Source organism: Poecile atricapillus, chromosome 11 (genome assembly GCF_030490865.1).
Source record: "Poecile atricapillus isolate bPoeAtr1 chromosome 11, bPoeAtr1.hap1, whole genome shotgun sequence".
NCBI lineage: Eukaryota > Metazoa > Chordata > Aves > Passeriformes > Paridae > Poecile > Poecile atricapillus.
Window position 1 is genome coordinate 15,605,024 of NC_081259.1, and position 17,677 is coordinate 15,622,700.

General features: G+C 39.3%; 1 protein-coding gene across 8 annotated transcripts; it reads right to left on the reverse strand.

The window, feature by feature from the left end:
* Positions 1 to 1,528: 1,528 nt before the first annotated feature.
* Positions 1,529 to 16,889, reverse strand: BNIP2 (BCL2 interacting protein 2). Of its 8 annotated transcripts, none has more exons than XM_058846783.1 (13): positions 16,644 to 16,842; positions 15,149 to 15,218; positions 13,542 to 13,679; positions 12,983 to 13,113; positions 12,229 to 12,296; positions 11,317 to 11,490; positions 9,307 to 9,483; positions 8,556 to 8,658; positions 8,308 to 8,439; positions 7,600 to 7,686; positions 7,372 to 7,470; positions 5,950 to 5,985; positions 1,529 to 4,024 (listed from the first exon to the last, which is right to left on the reverse strand). In XM_058846783.1, the coding sequence occupies exons 4-13, from the start codon at positions 13,030 to 13,032 to the stop codon at positions 3,976 to 3,978; spliced, it is 975 nt and encodes a 324-aa protein (XP_058702766.1). In that variant the 5' UTR covers positions 13,033 to 13,113; positions 13,542 to 13,679; positions 15,149 to 15,218; positions 16,644 to 16,842; the 3' UTR covers positions 1,529 to 3,975. The 8 variants fall into 8 exon arrangements, with proteins under 8 accessions (XP_058702766.1, XP_058702767.1, XP_058702765.1 ...); XM_058846784.1 differs by having other exon boundaries at positions 16,752 to 16,812; XM_058846782.1 differs by lacking the exon at positions 15,149 to 15,218 and having other exon boundaries at positions 16,752 to 16,889.
* Between the last annotated feature and the right edge of the window lie 788 nt (positions 16,890 to 17,677).

Below are 17,677 nucleotides of genomic sequence, written 5' to 3' on the forward strand. Positions count from 1 at the left end.
CCCATTCATGCTTGAAGGGAATGATGAAAAACTAATACGACTGCACCCTCTTCACAAATGCCCTTTTTTCATGTTAGTTTAATATGGGTAATTAAATGTGATAAAAGAAACAGGGTAGTTCAACTTAGAATTTTGAAGCTAGGAAAGCTGCAAGATATGTCTTTCAGAATATGAATATTTAAATATTCCTTACATTTCAGAGTATTACTCTCAATCCAGGTGTCCTTAAAAAGTGTAATTAAAGCACTTGTTTCAAGTGTCTCTGACAAGCAGTCAGTGGAACAAATCCTCTAGGGAATGACCTCCATCCACAAGGAATGAGTAAGAATTTTGACTGCAAGATTTGTAAGGATTCTGTGGTTACAAAAAACATGCAAGCTGTTATTCCTATCTTCTCCATTCCTCATATGAGGCTTTTGAGGGAGACTGGAATGACCTGAGAATTCAAATAATTTCCAAAGACAACAGCTTTTGAGAAGACGTGCATTTAAACCATCTTTCTAGATACTAAATACTGTATAAATCTGTAGGATACACTGACAAAAATTTGACACTGAAAGAAAGACGCTTTTAACCAAGAAACTTTCTACCTTGTGACAGATTTAGTTAATAAAGTGCCTACTCACAATGTAGTTCAATTTTTTCAGTCAACTACAGACATTTCAGCAGACAGCATCAGTGAAGCTGATGTGACCGGGCACCAAGGACACCTTTTCTCCTCCCCATGACACATTTTGAGGACATTTCATAAAAGATTTCATTGCTACCACATGTGATCTAACCTTGAAGTGTCACACAATTAACTGCTCAGAGTTTTAAACTCTCATTAGAGCATTTAGGGTATGATGCAACAAAGTTGCTGGAACAGATACAGGCACTAATATCTTAGTAGACTGCAATTTAGAGTGTACCTACTGTCTCTCAGTACAATGTTCCTCACAGCAGCTGGGACTGTTTTTCACTTGTTTACGGAGACTAAAGGAAAAAAATAAGCCAAACTGCATTCTTATGAACAAGGTTACATATTATTCTAACTAGTTCTATGCTTTTTGGAATAAAAATTCTTCATTTCAACATCCCAGAACCTCAATGACTTCAATCTGCTTCAGCACTAAATCATTATACATCCCTTCCCACTACCCTCCAACAGAACATGGCTCTGCCATATTACACAGATCAAGAACATTCAAGCAAATCCTGAGTCTGCTCACACCAGTTTTTTAATGATATTTTCTCCAGAAGCTCTTTGCCACTTCGAAATCATTAGGAAATGTCACATCGAGAGGCCACTGGCCCAAATGTCTCTATTTCAGTTGTGCACAGCAATAATGAGATAGGTAATGACTTAGTAACTACATGTATAAATACATGTAAACTAATGAGACCTCCAAATTAGAGGTAAATCAGTGGCTACTGAAATTTTTTCTTGACAGGGCTCACCAAATTCTAGCAAAATTACTCTTAGTTTTAGAAGGAAGTGCCATTGAAAGGTGAATTCCCTACAATACTGTATCTTATCACAAAGTGATTCAAGTTTTAAAATAATTTTTATTAAAGTATGACATTCCAACTTTCCAGGTTTTTAAATATTAAAATATATTACATTATATTATAGATTCCAAAAAAGTTAAGTTTGACAAAACATTATCCATAGCTTTGGGACCACTTTGCTTTTTGTAAACATCCACCTCACCACTAAATGATGAGCTGCAGGAAGTCAGAAGGGAATAATTCTTTAGTACACTTCTTTCTCAAGCTGCGAATCTTTAGAGACAGAACAACTGTTGTGCTGTATGCTCATTCACAACAACTTCTACTAGAGAAATAAACCATTTATAAGCACATACACATTTCCAAAAGAAATCATATTACTGCAGCAGGAAACTGCAGAATCCTTGGTGACCAGGAAACACAGTAACAATCCCATCATTTGGTAAATGTGGCATATACAGAGGAACTCTGTACTGCACTATACACACAGGAAGCCACAGGACATACAGAATTACAGTCCTTCCACTAAGAATACAATTTTACCAAGAGTAATCCTCTTATCAATTAGGAAAAAATGGAAATGAGATAATCAGAATGCTTCCCGTTTAGCTTAGGACACATGCAAACCCAGTAAAAATCAGATTTGCATGGTTGTACAGACCACACTGTGAAAGTATTGGAAGTAAACAGGCTGCAAATGCTCCATGTACTGACTGGAACTTTACATTAATTTGACTCAATGTCAAAATTGAAGCAGGACATAAGACAGCCCCAAAGAAAGTGCATTTGTGTTCTGCTTTCAGAGCAAGTTTCAAACCTGATGGAATGGATGCAAGGCGACTTGGCATTGGTATTGTTGTGTGAACACACCCTGCCTGTTAATCTCCTTGAAACTCTGATACAGAAACTACTGCAACAAAAGGATTTAGAGCTTGAGATGAAAGTATCTGAACTGCAGATTGAAATAAACTTCCAGAGACATGAGCGGATTTCCCTCACCTGACATCCACATGCTCTCAGTCTATACAGGTATCACTGGAGACAGTGGATTAATTGTTACTTGGTAAATCTTGACCATGGAATATCTCACAACTTCTATTTATAGTTTCAGGTAGAAATCCGGTTGAACATAACTTTTTTGTTTTTTCTGATAAAGTAACTGAATAACATTAAATATAGTTAAAAAGTGTTACTTTTTTGGCATTGGAACGAAATTGTGAGCACAATAAACACCAAAAGCAAAGATTTAATATACTTTCTACAACATTATATTGCTCAACTCCTGAATGAATTTATTTGCATACACCTGCCCTTACATGAAAAATGCAATGTTTATCAAAAGATGTTACAAACTCTTACAATGTATCAACCAGTGCATTACTGTTATCCCAGTAAACCTAAACACACTAGTTGTGTGTCCAAGAAAACCTTTTACAGACAGATTTACCATCATTGTGGAGAATTATAACACCCCAACCTTTAAAACATGTCTTAAAAGTTCAATTAGTGCCGGTATCATGTGCCTAATAGCTTTAGAAATGGATGTTTCATCTACAAGAATGACACAGGTAGCATAAGACTTCCCATATTTCTGCCCCAAAAAATGGTATTGTGGCTAGAACACCCGTGTAGTGCCCAAGTACTACTGTGAACCAGAGAGCATGACAGAGTTCCTACCAGTAACAATCAAGATTCATCCATGAAGAACTGCAATGAACTAATTTCCTACTGCTAGCTGAGACAGTCTTGACATACTGAAGCAGAATCTGAATTCACAACTTCAAATGAAAAAGGTCTGGTATCTTACCAGTCAGACAGTTCAGCTTTTGTGGCTTAGGCTTAAACCTCATGGCCAACTGCCACCCACACAACTGCAGTTCTGCATCCTGAATGATGGACTGAAAGACACCAAAGTTGAAGCTCACCCTAGTGAGGTAAAGGAGTGAGCTTCTATAAGGTTAAGTGAACAAAAATAAGGATCTCTGTATTTGTGAAAGCCAAGTTATGTGATTGTTAACATCCAAACAAGTTTTCATGACAACAAAGAAATGCACTTGACCATTTACAGCAAAACAGATTTATACAATAACAAGTAACTTATAGCCTTGTCTACCTGCAAATGAATTCCTTCAGCAGGTACACACAATAAATTGCTCAGTCATAAAAATATATATATTATCTCTTTCCTTTAACATTTAGGTATATAAATATTTTACTGAAGAACATGCATCATTTAGATAAACAGTTGCAAGAACATCCTGTGAAAACATAGGGTTCTTTGCCATTTAGCAGTATAAAACGATTACATAAACAGCAACTAAAGTCAAGACAAACCAATACAGCAGTAAGCAGTTCATTGGGTGCTAGTCCAAAGCACCTTTTGCAACAGATTATACAATACATAGACACAGAGAATGCACTGTAATGGAGCACAAATGGCATTGTTCCATCTGCGTATTCTTCAGTCTTGTTTGGACTCCAAACTTACTGTTCACTTTTCTGCTCTTGCTTTCCATTCAGCTCTTGGTCAAGTCTGCTTAGCAAAGAAAGCAGTGAAATTAAATTATGTTAACATAGTTTGATAGCTGATATTATTAAGAAAAAACTATTAACCTTAACAGAAAAACACAAAGCTTTTACATGGGAAAGGTTTTAGTAAATAAATATTAAATGAAGGTTTTTATTTAATGTAGTCATGATGTTTGGGTTCTTTTCAATACTTATTTTCCTACCACCCCCTAGAAATGCATTTAAATTGTTAGGAAACCATTTAAGTAACTTAGAGCACTTGAGAGGAAGCATTTAGAAAGTGCAAGTGAAGTTTGACTACAGAAGAAAGCACGGCCTGGGCTCATAGCAACAAATGCAAGCAGAAATACAATACAGGTAACGTGACAATACTGGCAAGCACTACCACCCTGATGACTGAATTATCTTTAATGTTACAGTAATTAAGCCAAGAGGGTAACAGTACTAGTTGAATCAACAAAAGTGAAGAGGCTCTTTAACTGCAATACTTTTTCTATTACGTTCTAAGACTCTTGCAATCACCCTGGAAAAATTCACCATCATGCTGATAGAAGTGGGTTTGATTTGTACCTTATTTTTTAATATCTGCCTTGGAACCAGCAAACAAAATGCTGCTTTGCAGAAACCAGGGGACAATTCAAAGCCCTGCACAAAATGTACTTCTCATCTTTATAGTCAGAACAGCCTACAATCTTGATAACATCTTCTGGCAAATAAGTTGTGGATGGAGGCAAATTAATTTTAAAACTAATAGCAGTTCTAAAGTGAGAGACTAAGACCAAGTTTGTCCTCTAACAATCTAACATACCTGTCCTGTCTCTCAAACTATAACCAGCCAGCTTTTCAAAATGATGGTAACAGTGACAGCTGCTTTGAGCCATGAACCCATAAAAAGGAGCTGCTTTCTACCTGATTAAAGGCTTAGTATCCAATTCTGCCTGTGATCTCTGTATCTAATTTTCACTGAAGAACATACTACTTTTATAAAAGTGATGGTAGTATAGGTGATGTTATCAACAGGGGCACTAAAAACTGTTTGTGCTACTGGAGATTTTTTTAATTATCGCTTAATTGGAGTAATCCCTAAGTAATTTCCTAAAGAATGTTCAATGCATCACTAGGTTTACATCTGAGCTTCCAGAAATAATTTAAATTCCTTTTTACTTCCATCTCAGTGTTCCTCTACCCAGTTTAGACAATGTCTTCCATAATAGTTAGGCACACAAAGGAAAAGTAATTTTAAAAAAACAACAGTTAGTAGCAAAGTCTTTCAGTATATTTGTTAGTGAGCAAAAAATAACATATCCATTAAAAAAAATCATCAGCTGTGGAATAGCTTGAATAGTTAGCAGGAGACTGGAAATTAACAAAGTGGAAATCCAGTATTTATTAAGAAGGAACGTAGGCACTGCAAATACAAACAGCACTACAATACTAATTTAGATTGCATCTATGCAAGTTAATAACTAAAAAGGTAGTGAATACCAAAACCACAAGATTTAATATTAGAACTCCTTACAGAGTTGCATCTCTGCTAATGCATAGCTACAGCTTAGCACCTAAATAGATCATCTCCAGACATAATTCCTGTTAGAAACAATGACATTTGATTTAATGGGTTCATACAGAAGCACTACTTTTGCCTCTTAAAGACTTCAAGTTGAGAACCCATGTATCCCCTTAAAAGTGAGCATCTCACATGAAAGTGTAATAGAAACTATTCACAAATAGCTGCCTGAACAACCAGGGTGAGTTCTTACAGATTCCATACTGCCTGCAAGTACAGTATAGTCATGAATAAAAACCTGGGCACTAGTGCGTGTTTATATTTACAAATGCTTATTCCTTTATGCAAGCTCATCAGCTGGGAGTTAGTTGCAATGCAAATTATCTTATCTAGATGCAACCCTAATCAAAATATGGATATACCTTTTCTGTTTCTTTCTAAACTTTTCTTCTTCATACCTTGGTGAGGAAAAGTTTTATTTCAGTAAATATAACATATGAAGGCCAAAATCAACAGAAGCTGCACACCAGTATTAGTGTCAATAGAATTTGCAGAAACTTACAAAATTTTGAAACTGATATAATTAAGAAGAAAATACACTGTACCTTCAACATTTATTTGCATTAAAGAAAAACCATTAAGATTTGACATAACAAATGAATTCAATACACTGCACAGCTCCTGTACAGTGTTAGCATTCATCACTAAAATTTAAAGTCTGTATCCATAACAGTTTGAAACCAGATATAATCCTCCACAGAAATCTGAGAATTAAGTCTTTTAAGTTAACCAAGTCCAGACTTTGCAAAACAGTTGAAAGTTCATCAATACATAGATGAGTCTGTTAAAACTCAGAATGGCAGTCTGAATATTCATAACACACCCATAAAAAACCAGTTAAAAAAAATTTAAGACAGCACAAGGCTGCCTCAACTTTGGGATGTGTTTCACTCCCATGCCATGAAAACAACAGCTGCATGTCTATTGAAATAATCAGCCATCTGCAGGGGGCACGAGGCTTTGTCCAGCATGGATGTGCTCCTGTGTGTGCTCAGTGACACTGGGCCACCTTCCCCCTGTTTCTGCTCACCTGTTACAGTGCAGACAACACAGGGTTTGTGTGTTATACCTCTAAAAGGCTGTCATCAGGATTGTTACTGTTTTCATCTGGTTTTCTTAAGACCCAAGTTTATGGTTCCTACTCTATTACTGCATTCACAAATGCTTTTGACAAAATGATCATCATCTTATTTGTGAGCAGATCTGTGCTGATGTTAAAATGGGTATTTGTATCTGGACGGAAAGGGAAAAAAATTACATTGATGCTGTCTTATTTCTTTACCAAAGTAGTTTAGAACTGCAGGGGGTAAGGATTCAGCATTTCCCCATCACCGCTTTTCTTTTAAATGAAAACCAATCCAAGTGATATTTCAGCACTTAAATTGTTCCACATTTTAATCAATACACTTTAGAAGACATTATTTATAACTTCAGTATCAACATGCCCACAATTTCTCACTCACAAGCCAGTTTCATATACACACTAAGGTGCAGAAGAACTGGAATGAGACCTTCTCTAGAAGGCTTAATTCACACACAACTTAGCAATTGCACAAAGCTCCACTGTGGAAATGACTATACATTAACATTTTGGCTATCCCTGCCACTCCATACAAAACTGCCTTTAGAAATGAGGCCAAACATGGACACTCCTCCTAGAGACAGCAGTGATCTCAGTGAAGTCATTATGTGCCAAGTGTTATGTTCAAACCAATCACTGATTACGACATCTCCCAGTCCTAAACCATGATCAGTGTAGAAGATGTTGGAATAATAAAACGTACTGTTTTATGCATTCTGGGATGCCAACGTATTCCATGGGGATCAGTTCAGCTAGTTCTGCCAGGGTGAAGACATACCTAATTTTTTGGCTGAATTTTGAGCTGTGGAAGAACAAATGCAGGGGAGTTACAACTCCAAATGTTTTTCACTAGGTTAATATTAAAACAGTCTTTTAAGTTTAGATTAAACAGTTATCAGAATTATTTATGAAAAAGCTTCCAGAGTATTACCTAATAAAAGGTTTTGTGATGGCCAGGAGCGTTCTGATGAACCAGGAAGGATGAACTATGATCAACGATTTCAGATTTTTCTTTAATCTGAAGGATTTAAACAATGAGTAATTACTAGAACAAAAAGATAGCATGACCAGGGGTTTTGGAATATATAAGAAGTATGCTTTTAGAAGCACAACTGTCATATAAACACAGTATTCTGACATCCCATTATTAGACCTCCATCAGAAGAAAAAAATACTACACAACTGTAAAACAAAAACTAAAGATTCAGTATCAATTTGACAAGGAAGTAACATTCCAAGGAGAAGCTTCTTTGAATCTTTTTACATAGCTAATGATGAAGTGGTTCACAAAGGGCTCCCCTTATTGCCTTGTGTTAATACATTAAGTGTTAAAGATATTATACAAGATAACAATACCCAGTATTCTAAGAATACTATTTTCACTAAAAAAACCACCCTGAGAACAACAACAATGAAAGTATACACAAAACCCCCAACCAACCAAAAAATCCACCACACAACACTACCTAGGCATGTTTGTAGCACATTGTCTAGCTTAGGAAGAGGTTTTCAATACACCAATTTCCTTCATCAAATCTTAACCAGAAGGGAGCAGACATCACTTAAACAGCAGTTTTTCCTAAATATGTCTATGTCTGAGCATGTGAATATTTTAAGAAAATATTGCAGTGCTTCTCACCTTCTGTCAATTTGCTGGTAACATTTCCTAAGCCATCCTAAACTTGGCATTTTTCTCCGTGTTGTTGCACCATTCAAGTAAACTATCATATAGTTCTCTGCTACTAACAGCTCTAAAGTGCCAATTACATACCTGGAGAGACAAAAAAAAAAACTTTAATATCCACAACCTTAATCTGAAAGTAATTCCTAGTAGTGCTCAAATATATTAAAAATAACAGAAACCCATAAAGACAGATAATGACTTACTTAAATAGATTGTCCATTAGGTATCTATAGTTAGGCTGGCTGCTCTCAGGCATGAAGCAAACAGCAAACACAACAATGGCATTTAACCCATCACCATAATAACCTAAAAACAAAGAAATAAGTGGCGGTAGTGACAAAGGTGACAATACACTGACTACATTTACACAAACACATTCAGTAAGCTTTTTCATTATTTACCTTAAAGATGTACAAAGATCCACATGGACGCATTCATACCGTTACAGAAAACATCAAGGTTTCTTTTTCAAGATTGTCTACTTTTAAAGCAACAGCTGAAGCTGATGTCAATCAAACACTGCATCTATAACCAATGTTTCAGTGTAGAACCTCAGTATATTTAAGAATATCTTATGTTATTGAAGTTTAGTCAACTTTTCTTCCAACCTAAACTTCACAGACAGGTGGAAAGAGTCGTGAACTGATTTCTGCCTTAGTAGATCCATAGTTAATGTTTTCAATAGTCTAGAAGCCAAAAAACTAGGTAGCAGTGACACTGTAGGATGGAGTAAATATATCTCATTCCATAGATGCATTTTAGTACATGTGACCATGTGTACATTTTGGAACTTTCGTTTAATAGAGAAAAAAATTATTATATCATCCATGTCTTAACACTGCAACAAATTAATTACCGCAAGTCTTTACGCCCAAAGCTCTTCCTCTGCCTCCCCAACTCAGCTTAAAGAAGTAGTTGCTCAGCAATTCCCCTGAGCACATCACCAATCCTTACCACCATGACTGATAACTTTTTTGTACGGTTCAATTGCCTTCATGTCCACCCTGTGGTCCTGTTCCCCGATCCTAAACATTCTCCAGCGCCGACCATCATCCTTCTCCTCCGCCACAGCGTACTCAGCCAGTGATCCTTTCCTAATGACATCAGTAGTTTTTGGTTTTGGAAGATCATCTGTGAGAATGAGAACACGTTGAAGACCCATTATGAATACCATGCATAGTGACAATCAGCTACAATACAAGTTAACCACTTTGCTATCTAATCTATTTTGGTATTCTTCAGCCAGTCAAACACGAAGGCTGATGTCATAGATATTTTCTTAACATATTCATGTTGACAGTTATCTCTTGACTGTCATTTTCTCTATTACAAGTATGTGAAAAATCTCCATTCATGGAGGAAGCTTAATTAATTGTAGGCTTTCAGAACACAGACCTCAGTGAATTTCACCAAAATAGACAAAGTGGTTAACTCTAATGAGAATTACAGAGATTAATCACAGATTTACATGAAGCATGATTCAAAACATTGAGGTACCTTGCAAGCAGACATGCAGGCAAATCTACTGAAAATTAAATGTAATTCACGTGTGCAATCACAATGTATGAAATTTGTGCTGACAGCAATCTGTAAGACAATTTGCTCCAATAAATTATGATTCTTGACTTTGTTGCATGGACCTTACCCAAAGCGAGAAAAACCTACTGCAAGTTAGTTGTCTGTTCCCAAGATAAAGCTGTTAATTGAAACTATCCTTCCAGGAAAGTGAAGGCAGCAGCATTAAAGGAAGAAAAGACAGAAACCCTTTTCAGCCACTTTTAAAAACAAAACAGAAACATCTGGAACATTTCCTTCGCATCACTGCAAAACTAATGCTAAATACCAATTTTTCTTTGTTCAAACAATGAAAATCCTTTTACAAAGTTAAACACACAGTCTCTGTTAAGAAAATTTCCCCTGCAATATGCTTTTAGCTATTTAAAAACCAAAACCACCCCCTTATTCTATAGAGTGTTTCCTTCTCCACAGCATTTCAAACATAACAGTGAAAACAGACCTTCCTGTTTATTCTGGAATTCAAATTATTTTATTTTCAAGATGAGAAAACAGTAATTGACTTAACATGTTTACTTATTAGAGACATTCCTAAACCATCAAGTTCACAGATGTTAAAGACCCCAACAATTTACCCAGCACAACTGTTCTTGGCTTCCATAAGAGGGCCTTAAAAAAACATCATTAAACTCCAAGTCTAAAATTTGTGCTTTAAGTCCTACACAAAATGTTTATCTCAAATAAGATTTGTCAGAATCTCCAGGTTTTGCCTGTAAGATATAACACTTATTAATGTCTTAAAACAGAGATCATTACTAGTGTGGCTATAGCTACTTTAACTTCCTATGAAGTCATTTCAGAATTCCTTGACATAAAATAGAGGCTCTTCTGCTGCCTCTAGTCAATCTGGAAATATGCATACTCTAAGGCTACTGAGCTTTTGCCATTCTCACCACAGGAAGATTTGAGACCAGGTGTTACTCAGCATTTTTAAAAACACTATTCAGTCCTCCTTAAATTACAATTCATCAATTTCTTAGTAGCTAATCTAAATCCCTTTGTTTGGCTCTCTCTATTTAAAACTCTTTTCTAACACACATGTAAAACACCTTGGCTACTTTTTTCTTTTGGGTGGTTCTTGAAAACTTACTGCAATAGAGGATTTTCCACAGCTTCAAGTCTTATAGATGTATATGTAGATGATCTTCCCCTAAGTTTATCTGCAACTACAGCTATTAACTGTTTGCCTATATACTAATCAGATGAGGTCTGATTTGCCCTTTAAAAAGTCACTGCACCTATTTCTAATTCCTAATCCCTAATCTAATCACTCCCTTTGCATTTCTCCTCTTGTACTATTGAGTCATAGCTATTTCTTATGAGAGAAACAGTCAACCTGCACATAAAAAAATATTTTAGAGCATCAGACAAAAGGACCAAAATACTCACCTTCCCATTCAAATTCATTGCTGTTTTCTGAAGGAGTATCTAAATCATCCAAATCAATCTCTCCACTCTCATCCAAGTCATCAGAAAAAACAGATTCCCCACTGGGATCCAAAGTTAAGCTAATATCTGGAGCCATTAGTTTCTTCCTCAATTTGGTTCCACTACCCTCTGTATCTAAAGAAAGCAAATTACTTATTTTCAAAGCTAAAGCAAGTTTAGATAAGCATATTACCAAGACAGAAGAGCACAGTCTTTTTTCATAATGCATTATAAATTAATGCCCATAATTTAAAGAAGGTATCTTTGGAGTAAGACTTTAACAGGGGCTGGAAAGAACAGCAGGTGAAAGTTCTCAAGTTACCCACTTGCACATGCACAATCTGAGCAGGGTGCAGACACCAACCATACTGCCTGCTGCATCCAAGTGTCCCAGGACACTGAATAAACCTTGCATAGAATGCATCAGATTCATGTCCCTAGCACTTGCTTTTGTTAGGCTTCAGTGACATCATAACCATCTTTGATAAAATAGAAAATAATATACAAGCTGAAAAAAAAAAAAAAAAAGACTGACAACAGCAAGGATGGAAAATTAACCAATCTGTTCTGTGAATACACAAAATGCTTTGAGGTACAAGGCAAATTCTGGTGTGATTTAGACAGGAGCTGAAAGCAATGAATAAAATCAGATTACCAATCCAGCACTGGAAATGCCCCAGGTAAAGCAGACAGACAAAATAAAAAAAAAATGTTAAATGTAAAAACCTCCAAAACCCCAACTATCAAAAAAAAAAAAACCAAAAAAAACCAAAAAACCAAAACAAAACAAGCAAAAAAAATCTCCCTACAACACAGAGCTTTAAAGCAGCCATTTAAGTAGGAAGCAGCTGGACTGGAGTGGAATGTTCTTACCAGCTTCACTTTCTGTTCCAGCTGCAGCCAATGCATCAGACTCAACAGGATCATCCTCTGGCAGGGGCCTGGGACACAAAGCAGAAATTATTGTTACCAACCTGCTTTTGCTTTTTATTTAATACCATATATTTAGACTTACATCCTGCTACAAAATCCACATATATATTACAGCCTAAGTTCAAGCTTTCAGTTAACAAACACCAAGGCAGCAGAAAATTCTTTACAGCATTCAAGTGACTATCCCTTCCTGTGACAAATACCAAAACACTGACTACTACCAGTGTGTCATCCTTAACAAAGCTTGCCATATTCCTGCATGACAAAATTCGACTTGACATAAATTACAGAAGTTTAGTCATGTTATCATAAATGCATCTAAAGCTGGTGTAGTTTTTTTGTAGGCCCAAGCACCAGTAGAAGCATCAACTTTGAAAAACTTTCCTCAAAAATTTTGCTTAATTAAATGTTTGGGCCATGAGGCACTGGAAATAATATGCAAACAATATAGTTGCAAAGTATTAGCTAAGGAAATAAACAAAGACAAGCTTACAAATCTTCATTTCAGAAACAGTGGAAGCTTCAACAGTGTCAATCCTGAAGAAATATGCCACAAAACCTTTTCAAAACGGCTAAATTGATGGAAATCACTCCAGGATTATTACTGAGTATTAGTTCACCAAGAAGACAAAGAGGTAGCTTATTGCTGATGTTATGTGTTTCATCCAAATTACTTTAGAAAAGAATTCTAAACCTTGGAAAATCTTCATCTTGCCACTCTTCTTTAAATTCAACCCCTTCCATTCTCCAGCCAACTTGAATTGCTAACAGAGACTCCTGATGAGGCAGAACCTCTGGTCTTCAGCACAATGGGCTAAAGAGGAGCTGCAGAAACATAACGATAGGTGTTAGTTCAATACTCTGGTAATTCCCATACTCGCAACACATCCTTTAAGTTATCAAATTGAGGTATTATGCAGAATAAAAACCAAACAAGACTGCTTGTGGAATGGTTTATCATAAAATAATTTACACTGGAAGGGATTTCATGCAGACAAGGAGGATTGACCCCTCAGTTAAAATTAATGCCTTCAGCAACCTGTTCTATCATTTACAATTACACCAGTTCGCTCCAAAATGTAAGAAACCTGACGTGTCTCTAGATTCTATAGGAGGTAATTAATTAAGTGTGTATTTTGAGAAAAAGTCCAGATGTTCAGATCTAAACTACAAGCTATTTAAAAAGGAAAAAACCCAAACACCCCAAACACTTTAAAGATAACTGTTTAAGACAGTGTTTTAGGAGAACTCACCCTATGATGTGCAAGTAAAGCTGTATTTTTTCAGGCTCACCCATCACCAGCAACAAGGAATCCCCAGTAACAGAACATGGTAAACCATTCTGTTGACATAAAAGTCCAAACCAGTTGAAGCTCTCGGCTGTGTTTGCTCTAAAGATTGGCAGAAACAGGTAAACTTATCAGTGAAGGTGTTAAGAAAACCAACATCCATCAAGACAAGAAACCATTGTATTTTGCAAAGAAGAAATCAGTACAGAACACCAGTAAGTACAAAGTTTGAATGCAACCAATTCTGCTTATTAACCGAGAGATATAATTTTTTTTACGTGGCTGAAACCCAAATTACACTTACTGTTCTGTAGGATCAGCTTTCCTTTCATGACAAATCCAAATTTTTCTTCTCCTGATCTAAATGTCCTACAATGCTTAAAGCTATGCAAGCTGATTAATAAAGCAAAATTGTCATCTTTTTGTAAAACTGCAGTTCTACAAATTATACACTAATGATCTCAATTTAAGCCTATTTTACTGACATTTCCCTGCTTCCCTCACCCAGAAAATTGAAGTAAAATTTCTAGAAGGTAGCTAACTAATTCCTCTTAAGGGCCAGACTCTCCTTGTTTGAGGCATTCAGAATCTGCACCTCTCAGCTGTTCTTCAGCAGTGTGAAGAAGCTGTCCCAACAAGCGCTCTCCCAGCTCTCCCTGTTTGTCCTGACTAAAGCACTGCTTGGAAACAAGTCCTGCCTCTCACCAAGCTGATGATACTCTCAGCACACAAGGTATGGACACTCCTGGGCACCAGCCTGCTGGCTGAAACAGTGGGTTTTAAATATTTGCTGGGAGGGCAGATCCCATTTGGATCAGCAGTAACAGTGAATGTGTGCAGAGCTCGATATGCATTTGTTTCAGGACATTTAGATGAAGCCCAGGGAGTTTCCCCAGGGGCCCTCAGCGGTCAGGAGAATGCAGTGGTTACCAGCAGCATGGAACAAAATGATGCAAATATGCAGGTGACTATAAACCTGAAGGATAATCTTAACTCATTACTTCACTTCTAAAGGACAAAATTGGCAGTCAAAACACCCAAATGCCACCCCCCAAAGCTGTCACTGTGCTGTGGCTGTAAGATGCTCCTTTCAAGCTCACCTGCACTGCATTCCCTATACAGTTCTCAGACAGTTTAAAGCAGGGGTTTGCTCCAAGACTCGAACAGTTTTCTTCCCACACTTTTGAAGAATACCAAACACCAAGTAACACCTATTCATTTCAAATGGACAGCCTTTCAGTGTAGAAGCATTTCCACCTGCACTTATTTCATCACACTGGGATAAACCTGCTGTACTTAGACAAGAGTTTAAAAACAACTCTGCTGTTATCTAAGCTTAAGGTGCTTTTATGGAACACTCCTCACACCACTTGCAGAATTCTCAGCACCTTCTCACTAAGAAAGCAATGATTTGCATTAGTACTTTAGTACTCTACAACACCTTTTATATTTTTAAATATCTCAACAGGCAAGATATGGTACTACAGAAGAGAACACATCACTCAAATCCACTGCTCTTTCACTACGGCTAATGAACAAATTTCCATTCCAGAACAGCAGGTTAAACCTACTTAAGTTTGTATCTGAAGAATATCAGTGCTGGCACCAGAGGTCAAACATCAGTATTTCCATCCTTTTTTCCTAAAAGAATAGATAATTTTCAGAGTTCTCCCATTAATACAAAGCTGCCTTAACTGGTAGGTTCTGGAATATCAAGTGTTAAGAAGCCTGTTAAAAACTGCCAGTTATAAAAATTTACAATACAGCTAAACAGAGACTCGGGTCAGTCCCAAATGCCTAAAAAAGGGGGTTGGCAGCAGGGGTGGAACAGAAGGACAACAGAAAGCATAAGATAATTTTATTCATTAAGTTAAAGGCTGCTTGCAAAAATTATTATTTAGGTTTTCACCTCTGAGTTCTCAGGCAAGCACACGTATAATTACAAGCCAGACATCCAAGACAAAGACTTATTTTCAGTCCTTGTCCAGCACCCCTTCATCTAAAATAGAATAAATACCAAGTTTAACTTTGCAAGACAATTGCAATGTCAAACATTTTTACTGAACAATGTACTTGATTTGCAAAGAGCAGAAAGCTGTTAGCATCTCAAAAAGTCAAAATCAACTTCAAAACAAGGTTAGCCTACATTTTTCACCCCCATTTCACCTTCCCTGTGTCAAAAGAAACATTAACTGAATGTCAATTCCAGCTACCAGGCACTAAAGAGGTGCTTTTAAGAGTGATTTTCACATTTGATTTTATAGCAACCCTAAAGCAAGGAACAGACACATCTTCTGGTACACAAACCCACAGGATGCAGCTCACTGGAATTTCTAAATGTTTCTATAATTCCACTGGTTTTTAGAACGGGGCCAGATTAGCCATAAATCCAGGACAAATTTCCCAAACCTGAAGATGGACCTCCAGACTTCACCACTTGCATGTTTGCAAAATGAGACTATGCAAGGACTAGTTAATATCAATTGTCTCCTTTTACTCCCTTCTCTCAGCATCAAAGCACAGAGAAATCAGACAGCTAAAAGAGAAAACTTCTGAAAACTCTCGCTTTCCTCCCGAGGACACTACTTTAAACTCCACATCCAGAGCAACAGAAGGGTCTGTATTTCTGCGCCACTCAAATCTGTTAAAAGGTAAACACTAACTTCTCAAAACAATCCCAAAGAATGTATATCCTGCCCAGATATTCCTTTGTAATACTTAAATATGCATACAAATCAAGCAGAACCAATCAGCTACTATTTAGAGTATTGAGTTAGTAGCAGGAAATCAGGAGGACCTAAGACAAAAGGCAACTCGCGACACTTCCGCGCCAGGGCTCGGTGCTGCGCGGAGCTGCTCCCTGCCGAACCCCGCGGGGCAGGGCAGGGCAGGGCATTTTCCCCTCGGACATTTACGCGTTCACAGCTCTTCCTCCTGCGGCGGCAGCGGCGCGGGGGAGCCGGGGGCGCGGCCGAGGAGCCGCCCGGCCGCGGGGTCCCTGCTCGCCGCCGCCGCCGCCGCCGCCCCGGCCAGGCCACAGCGCGGAATCCGCCCTCCGGCGCGCACCTGCGGCCGGGCCTCGGCGCCGCCTCCCTCCGCGCCCGCCCCGCGCGGCTCAGCCCGGCCGCGGCTCGTGGCTCCCGGCCCGGCGCTGCCGCCCCTCCGCGGCCGTACCTGGCGGGAGCGGGGCCGCGCTCGGGGCCGCGCTGCGCTGCGCGCCCGCGCTCACCCGGAACCGCATCCGCCGCCCGCCTCACGTGACAGCCCCGGCCGCGCGGGCCCCGGACTCTCGCGCGCATGCGTGAACGGGGCGGGGCGGGGCGGAACTGCCGCCGTGAGGGCGGGATCGGGGCGGGGCGGAACAGCCGCCGTGAGGGCGGGAGCAGAAGGGGGGCGAAAGCGGCTCCTGGCTGCGTGCGGGCACCGTCACTGTCACGCTCCGTGCCCGAACGGTCCTACAAGTGTCAGCCTTGGTGCTGCGACCACTGCCCTGGAGAGCCTGTTCAATGCACGACCGCTCTCATCAGTGAAAAGCCTTTTCCTCATACCCAGTTGTGCCCTGCCCCAGCTCCAGCTGTTCCCTCGGGCCCTGTCCCTGGCCGCAGAGCAGAGATCGGCGCCTGTCCCTGCGCTACCCCTGGGAGCAAGCTGCAGCCCGCAAGTGAGTTCCCCCGCCAGGCTCCTCCGGCCTGAACCGGCCAAATGGCCCCGGCCGCCCCTGCTGTGGCTGAGGGACGGCGCCGGGCCGAGGGCCGCTGCCACCGCCCGGGAGCGCGGCGGTGACGGGTCACGCACCGGGCTGCCCTCGGTCGGAGGTGATTCACACTAATTAACTAATTACCTGCTGTCCCTGCCCTCGGAACCGCCCTCCCCCACTGCTCCTGCCCTTGTCGCTGGATTGACTCGAGAGGTCGAGCCCTGGGTCGGCCCCCGCGGGACGAAAAATGTCAAATCCAGTTGCTGAGTTGTGTGGGGGGGGGGCTGGAGTGCCGTGCCTGGTGCTTCAGGAGCCCAAGAAGGTGTAAGATGAGTGTCAAAAGCACGAGGGAAACCTCCTGCGTGAGGGAAATGAGCACAGAAAATGTCAGCACTAACACAGC

Coding starts and splice junctions, on each gene's coding strand:
- BNIP2 (XM_058846782.1), bottom strand. CDS start 13,032: ATGGAAGGGGTTGAATTTAAAGAAGAGTGGCAAGATGAAGATTTTCCA. Junction 9,484..11,316: donor CAATGAATTTGAATGGGAAG/GTGAGTATTTTG, acceptor TCATTCTCACAG/ATGATCTTCCAAAACCAAAA. Junction 8,659..9,306: donor AAAAGTTATCAGTCATGGTG/GTAAGGATTGGT, acceptor CTTTGTTTTTAG/GTTATTATGGTGATGGGTTA.